Source organism: Staurois parvus, unplaced genomic scaffold (assembly GCF_062004578.1).
Source record: "Staurois parvus isolate SC_StPar_1 unplaced genomic scaffold, SC_StPar_1.0 ptg000186l, whole genome shotgun sequence".
Classification (NCBI taxonomy): domain Eukaryota; kingdom Metazoa; phylum Chordata; class Amphibia; order Anura; family Ranidae; genus Staurois; species Staurois parvus.
In genome coordinates this window covers 4,052,689-4,061,334 of record NW_028317982.1, presented here as the reverse complement: position 1 = coordinate 4,061,334, position 8,646 = coordinate 4,052,689, and the positions used below count along the sequence as shown (strand labels likewise).

The following is an 8,646-nucleotide window of genomic DNA, read 5'->3' as shown; positions in this document are numbered from 1 at the left end:
CAAGCTGTCACAGCAGCACCTTGAGTACAGGTTTAGTGTTGGGCCGTTCTGGCATTAAAATGTCTTGTTTTGGTTGTTATATTATTTTCCTAATACTAATTCTTAATAATATTTTTTTTTCTTTTCAGCTGGCTCTTCAGTAACTACACATAGCAACAATGGAAGACCCATACCAGAATGCTCCAATAAAAAGGAGAGAATAGTCAATATACAGTCAAACAGAGCTCCTCCCAAACTATCTGCAGAAGAAACCAATGTGAAGGTAATCCGTGTTCATTTAGAGCTTGTGCATATGTGAATTATATTGTGTGTGCTCTATGGATTCATAAAATAACACAAAAAGGTTATATATAAAAATACGTATGCAGTACACAGTGAGAAGTTTCAGGTTTAGAAGTTTACTTGATAAACTAATTGTGAACAGACAGGATACTGTCTTTTCTGCATTAATCTTACTGCTTGTTCACAATATACAGTGAGCTTGTGTAGCTCACAATTTCCACATCTGCTGAGATGAATGACTGTCATCCTGTTCCGAATGGGATGGGAACTCAGAAGAAGACCAGTCAAAAATGTCAGCAGCCAGCGACGGTGCTCAGGAACGTTACTTCAATGGAGTACAGGTAAGTATCGTTCCTCCTTTAAACTATCCTGAAAACATTGCATCTGTTAAAAATCCCTTTCATTTAATAATATAAAATAAAACTAGATTTGGTAATTTCTTCATGATACATGATCTTGTGCTGTAAAGCTTCCCTCTCCTTCTCCAGTGTAAGGAAGACTGCAGTAAATTCAAGAGGAAAGGTAAGTTTGGGAACAGTGAACTGTGCTGTGTACATATTAAAGGTTCAGATTCAAGGATATTCAAAAGAAAGGGGAACCATAAGAAGGATTTATACATCTGGACAGACAGATGCAAAACACAAATGTTTTAATGCAGAATGTTCCTAAATGAAGTATACCCTTTAAAACAGGACCTACCAAGCAAAAGACAAATACCAAGAACTAACACAAAAAGTAATTTTTAGTAGGTACTTCTGTAACTCAAAATCACACAATAAGTGCAAGCAACATGTTACTTGAATTTACCAGTAATGATCCTCCATTACCACCACATTGAGACTCCAATATGGCATTTCATCAGTATATGAATGATACATATGTACTGTTAATCTGAATGATATTCTAAAATCAAGTCAAACCAGGGTCTTGCGACCTGTGTGTCAGCAGGAAGAAGACGCTGATAAAACCATGGATTCCAGGGAAGTTCTAGATGTACACCACCTTAAAGACTTTTTAAAACAACAGCCAAAGCTTTACGATCCAACAAAAGTGTCATATACAGACAATTTCAGAAAGAAGCAAACCTGGGAAGACATAGCTTCACAAACCACCCTGGAATGGAAAAATGTTGCAGAAGAAGAAGAAAGAGAAACACAAAGTAAGTGAATTATATGTTTTAAATTAACACCTTTGATAACATCCAAGAAAACATGTCATTGCAAATCACATGCTAATATACATTTATTTGCTTATATAAAAAAAAAAGTGTAGCAAAAGGCAATTTTTTTTTTCATTTGGATAGAGTAAGTGAGGGTTATAACCCGCATCAGTGTTGTTTTGGGGGGAGATTTCCCTTCACTTCCTGTCCCAATAGCATGTCACCAGGGTCACCAGAAATAGTGTCCCCCCCCCCATTGGAAGAGTTCCCCTTTATTAGTGTTCTGCTCTTTTACTTTCATTAATAATAGTACAGGACAAATAGAGAGAGTGGATCTCCCTAACAAGAGCACAGAAAGCAATAAAATCTGACTGGTGTTCTAATGCCTCTCCACTCTGTCCAAAACTAAAAATGTTTTGTCTTTAGTTACACTCTAAAGAGAGTGTATAATGTGGAGGATATTCCTAAATACAGTCTAGTTAGGGGTGAAGGACTAGTCGCCAGTATTGCCTGTAGGTTCCCTGCAGCTAATCTTCTTCCATTATTGATTTACCATGCCTTGTTCTGCACTATGTCTTGTTATGGTGGTAAATATCTAGCTAAAGGTGCAGAACGTTGTTCTTCAGGCCTGCCCCAGTAATAATGGTGATCTGATGAACTTATGAATAGGTGAGTTGATGACTTGTGGGAGGGGGGGGGGGTTTTAATAAAGCAGGAGAGATGGACAAAGCAATAATCCCCAGAATAAATTAAGCAGGAGCAAAGAGATCTTTCTCAGGTACAGCCTCCACTCCAGCAAGCCCTGGAGTGGCATTACTAACTGCCACTACAGTGCTCAGGAAGGCACACCAATTGGGCTATAAATACTTGTCTAATTGCTAAGCACCAAAAAAGAAAACTGCTCAAAGATTTTCCTCAGAAATTTAAAATGAATCATTTAGGGAAAAACAATTCCTTTAAACAGTGCAATATTGGGAATACAGGGTTGGCCAGAACTACAGAGGAAAAGGTTTGAGGAGCATATTTCAGATGATTGCAACATGAAGAAACAGGATGGCCAGGCAGTGGGAAATACTATAGAGTATCACTATCACAAGTGACTGCTTTGAGTTGGCTGCGGCTGCAGACGTTACACTGAAGATAGTGGGGCCCAGCAGCAGTCATAGAGTTTTTGGATGTCTACCTGAGGGAGGCTTTGACAGGTACTTAACATGCATAAAATAAGAAAAATGCACATATGATATGACGATTGTTTTTGAAATTCATGTCTGGCAGGGTCGTTTTAGAAATTCAACTGTCAGATTTGCTGACAAAAGTAGAGAAAAGAGCAGCCTGTCAAAGTAAGCATGTATAGTGGGATGTTTCCAGGGCTGCAAATGACCTGGGTTATATGAGGGAATTGGAGAGCTCTCTGCACACTACAGCATGATGTGGGAATTGCCAAAATAAAAGTTTGTCAAAATGTCCCCAATCAGTGAAAAGGCACCAGTTGCTAAGATGTGAATGTGATTTTTTGGGGGAATTAGCCAGGGGAAGTAACATTATTCTCAATATTCTCCTTGTTGTGTGAAACCATTAGGCCTGCAAATTGACTTTGTCTGCCCCAGGCTTTTGGACATTGGGCCACTGAGTAAAGCTCCTGAGGATGCAGATGATTCAGTGTTGGTTGTCAGGGAAGAAATAAGGGGTAAGAAATAAAGTGTGTGACAATGATACAAAAATAGTTTCACTGAGAGAGGACAAGATGCCTCTCATGCCTAGTGCCTCAAACAAGACTGGACTCCCTAAGAAGATAAGAGGAAGCCTCATGAGATGAGCAGTGAGGCTCTGGAATGAAAGTCAATCCATCTCTGCAGAAGGACGTGGTTTAGTCTCAGATACCATATGTTAGAAAACCCTATGCATCCTTTAAAGAACCCGACAGACATAGCTTGGGCACACTGACTAAAATGTGGAGCCTCAAAACGTTTAGCATGGTGAGAGAGGTCTACATTTTGAAGATGTGAGTGTAATGTTCCCCTCTGCTTTATATATGGCCCTCCTGGCTCATCATTGGAAGTCTCCTACTCTCCTGAAAGGGGCGTACAGGAATGTGCCTCATGTAATGCAGACCTGGCTATGGTGACCTGCCGAGGGAAACAGCAAAAAGTCTAACTGCTGCCTCCCACAGGTATCTCCACACACATTTTCTCTGATGAGTAGAAGTGGAACAAGCTATTGTATCTTTATTGTGTTTATTGTGTCTGCATCACATAAGTAGATCTCCAAACAGTTTTAAACAGGTACTAGGCATGGCAGGGAAGATGCCAGCACTACAGTTAAAAGATGAATGAGTTAAAGAAATAAGGCAATTGTGTCCCAGCAGCCTGGGACACCAAGCTAGGAAAAAGGAAATATTTGGCCTTGGTAGCAAATGTACTTGTATGGCTTAATATTACACAGACTGCTACAGGTGTTTTTTCTCATTATAAGTGTAAGCTCTTCAGGCAAGTAGATAAAAAGGTAGCTTAGCACAGTCATTAAAAAATATGAATAATATCTTGATATATTGAAGAGAATGTACTAAAACTGGGGCAGACAGAATCAGGAACAGCTGTGCATAATAACCGATCAGCTTTCAGCTTGTTCAGTTAAGCTTTGAAAATAAAAGCTAGAAGCTGATTGGTTACTATGCATAGCTGCTCCAGAGACTGCCTGCTCCAGTCTTAGTAGATTCCACTCACTGTATTATAAATGTATGTTTATGATAAGAGGAGTACTCCCTAAAAGGGACATGGGCACAAACGCACGTTGATTGTACGGTAAACAGTAAATAAATAGAAGGTTATATTACCCGACTACAAACCATAAATATATTCAGAGATTCTTGAGCAAATGTTAAAAATGTTCTTTTTCAATATTTTACTTTAGTTACAGATTTAAAAACAAAATGGTGTACTGTAAAAGAAGACCTCAAAAGTCAACTGAAAGCACAAAAAACTGAAAAAAAGTCTGCTCCCTTAATTAAGATGATAACGTAAGTACAAGATAGACAAATAGATGAAGCAAAGAAACATGCTCAGTACTTTTTGGTATAGGAAGTGCTGCCACTAGGGGGGGGGGAAGCGGGCTTCTGAGAAGACCTTAGTGACCTCCTCAGTGGTAGCAAGGCTGAAGGAGCGAAGTGTTGGGGAGGTTATAGTGTGCGGGATGTTAGGTGTGGTGGGGGGCAGGGCGGTTGCGAGGTCAGAGGAGGGGAGAGTTGAAGGGGTTATAGTGGGAGGGAGGCTAGGTGGGGAGGTAGATAGAGCATTGAGCAGGTACTGTACATTCTAGTTATATTCAGACATATTGCATTTATTTTATTCAAATGAGTGCTTATTGAGAAGATACAGGATCAAATATGGGGATCGGTAGTAGCATTTGACATGTAAGCTCCAATACATAGATTATTATATACTCGTTGAGAAAATGGTCATTAGAAAACATACCAAAAAAACGAAAAAGGTCTTTAACAACTCAGAAACCATATTGCATTTATTTTATTTTATAAAAATGTCGAGTTTAGTTTTACTTTAGGCATAGAGGTTGTTGAATTTGTATTGTAGTGTAAATTTACATCAGATTTACAATCTACTATAGATTTTCCTCTAGAAGGTGCTGTAAGTGGCTCGTTAAACTTGTTCTGCCTACTTTCTGAGTTAATGACCTAGAACAAGCATGCAGATCAGGAGTTCTGTCTTTGCTCTGACCGTCCATACTGCATGCTTTTTCTAGGTCAGTGACTTAGAATGAATGTAGGTGACTGGACTGGCTTGACAGCTAGTCAATTATTACAGAAGATGGTCAACAAGAAAAAGCCCTTGTGTTTCTCTCAATATAGGTGTCCATTAAAGTGTATTTATCTGTAAATTTATATATCGGCATTAATAAATTCTTGACATGTCATAATACACAAAAATGTACTTTTTAAATTTAAAAGCAGTACATGAGCTCCAATCAATCCACTGTGTCTACATATTAATAGAGCATCTTGGTCATCAGGCCATGAGAGTGCCACACCTCTGGTCTTGGAGTTAAAAAATGAAAGCCTTTTAAAAGAGAAATAGGGGTTTGGATTTTTTCCCTAAATCATACTTACCTAGGTCCCCCGCTGGCTCTAAGCATGAGAACTCAGCGATCAGGCTGTAAGCAGATCAATGACAGGCCGAGCCAGGTGCCACTCCAGACTTTGAAGTTAGGATCTTTCCCCAGTCTGGACCATCTGAGTAACGCCAGCCAAGAGCAGGCATCAGCCCTCTGTCAGCTGAAAATGGGTCACAGGAGTGCAGAATGAACTGCACTCTTGTGATCCACAGGAGACATACTTCGTTAATTCTTAAACACGATAACATGGAATAACACAGCTAAAACATTTCAGGGGGTAATAGTGTTCTTTCATCAAGGCTAGCCTTCCTCTCACCCCGCTAGACAGCTCTAATTTATTATATTTCACATACTTGCCTTCTGTCTGGAGAACAGCTTCACTGCCGTCAGTGTGACATTATCAACTGGCCTTATCCAGCTTCCAGTAGCACTCTTAAGAACAGTCTGCAGGGCTATCTGACCTAGATGAGATACTTGTGCAGAACTTGTGGGGAGCCATCACGGAGACTAGTCACCAGCCAACCAGCTGGGGTGACAGGTCTCCTCAACAGGAAATGAGGTCACTACAACAGTGAAAGGAGCCAGGTACATCTACAAGTATAAGAACTGCATAAATAATATTTTCTGAGCCCTTGCTTAAAGTAGAAAATTAGTCAGAAAATTATTTTTTTATGAAGTTGCTATGGTTAAAGCTCCACTTTAAAGTAGAACTTTACCCATAACAACTTGATACAAAATGATGTTCTTTAGCAAGGAGAATACATTCCACATTAATAATTATGCAACCAAAATTAGTGTGTGATGTAACTTGCCTCCAACATTGTTCCTGTTTCTTCTTGCTAGAGGCTGCCATTTTGCTAAAGCCCAGAGCCCCTGCAGGAAATCATAAGGCAGAACTAAACCCATCGATGCATTCCTGGAATGCCAGGATTGCTAACTGTCACATTTGCTTGTATCCTCACCCAAACTGTCAAACCATCAAATGGCTGGTGTCATAACTAATCACATGTGCATCACCATGGCAGTTTCTTCCTTGGTTGTAAAGGATAGGAGGGTTTAATTAAAAAATAAAAAGTAAGTGATGAATATACAGAGCAGGGTGAGACAGTGTATTACTGGATTTTAACCTCTTCACGCCGATGGTACGCAAATATGCAGCCTCTCGGCGGCTGGCCCTTGATGCCGAGTGGCCGCATATTTGCGTACCATTTGTAAACAAACATGGGCTGAGAGCGCGTGACCTGTGCACTCCCAGTACATGTTTTGGTGTCCCACGGAAAGGTCCCAATCTCTCCTTGCGATCATGTGACTGCCATGACAGACAATCATGGTGGTCCCATGACCCTAAATCCCGCCCCCACCTCCCAGTGTCAGAAACCCTTTAAGGGCTGAGAGGCACCGGGGTAAAGGGGGTTAAACAGTATAGGCACTTATTTTTAATGTTTTACATAGTTATACCTGCAAACAGGGCCATCCTGAAGTGGGCTAGCAGAACTTCCTTTTCTGACGAAAATTCCACTTTAAATTTTTAAAACATGTATCCTTGGACAGCAACTTTAACTGTCACTTTGGGCATTAAGGAGGAGGAGAATTGTGTGTGTATAGTATATGTTCTGTAGTATTGGATTTTCTCAACACATATGTTCAATTAAACCAAAAAAAAGCTAAAGGAAATGGGGGGGGGAGGGTAAACACCAGTAAATTAAACTAAATTAATTAATACAGTATGTTACATTCAATTATAGGACAGAGAAGTACTTAACTGCTTCATCAAATAGAACCAATTCAGACAATGATCTCGATGAAAGTAAAGGCATGGAGAAAGAGATCGTTCTGAATGAGAACCTTGACACATCCTCAGAACGTCATGTAAAACTCACCATTCCAAACAAAATTTCAGAAAATGTAAGTAAGAAAGCTACAGTATCTGAAAATGTACCCATGAAAAATAAAGAGCAGTTGGAGAAAATAGTAAATGCTGGGGCATCTACAAGACAGCATGTCACAGCTCACTCTACGTGCAAAGTATCTCAATATATTCCTTTGAAAACCGAAGAGCAGGTTGAGCAAACAGGGGATTCAATGACATCCACAAGACAGCATGCCATGACTTCTGCCTTTCAAAAGATATCCAAGTATGTGCCTAAGAAAACTGAAGATCAAGTGGGGCAAAAAGAGGATGCTCAGGCTTTCACAAAACAACATGCTCCCTATACTACCACATGCAAGACATCAAAACATATACCCAAGAAACCTGAAAGACAAAAAAAGGGTTCTGGAATAAGTATGCAAGAGGCTTCCACAGCCACTACTACCCATCTGATATCTGAACCAATGTCATTGTATAAGCAAGAGAAGAAACAAGGTTATGAAACTGTCATTCATCTATTACAAGATCTACTGAACAAGCAGGAGGGCATATACCCTCAGGATGAACATATTACTTTCCTGATGAGTCTTGCTCCATACATTAAACATGTACCCGAGAGCCAGCAGCTATCAATGAGAGTTAGTGTAATGAACACAATCATTTCATTCATTCCATCTCTATCGGACTCTTATCACTCTGTGACAACCACCATATCACCTTTCATAGAAGGTCATCAAAGGCAGACAACTGCTCCCCATCCATCAAAGACATTATAGGCCTTAAAAACCCTTCATTTTAATGATATAATAATCATTGGTTTAAGAAGGTGTCACAGGAAAATATGGTGCATACCTTAACAAGTAAAAGAGATGACAGTGGATAATTGAGAAAAAAAAAATTGTAGAACTTTTAAATGTAAACACTTTAAATTATTTTTCCATTAGACAAAAGGTTTAGTGGTGTAGCAACAAATGTAGTAGGATTAACAATCATTTGCAGATATGTGGTTCTGATAAGGCTCTTAATGTTCATGTAAAGCAATATCATTGTAAATGCCAGCACCACAAAAGTGTATGTTTGGGCACTACCCAAATGTACCCCCAAACCTCCCTCTCCCCATCTAGAGTATGTCCCAGTATTATTTTATTTTGACCTTGTCTCTGTAGTGAGAAACAGTTATAATTATTCCCTGCAACATCATCACCGAGTG

At 39.6% G+C, this 8,646-nt stretch overlaps 1 protein-coding gene across 1 annotated transcript; it reads left to right on the top strand.

Moving 5' to 3' along the window:
- The first annotated feature begins 1,251 nt into the window (after positions 1 to 1,251).
- On the top strand, positions 1,252 to 8,212 carry LOC149462089 (uncharacterized). The gene is made up of 4 exons (XM_089677491.1): positions 1,252 to 1,441; positions 3,021 to 3,128; positions 4,352 to 4,457; positions 7,312 to 8,212. Exons 1-4 carry the CDS (start codon positions 1,252 to 1,254, stop codon positions 8,210 to 8,212), a joined length of 1,305 nt encoding a protein of 434 aa, XP_089533617.1.
- The last annotated feature ends 434 nt before the right edge of the window (positions 8,213 to 8,646 follow it).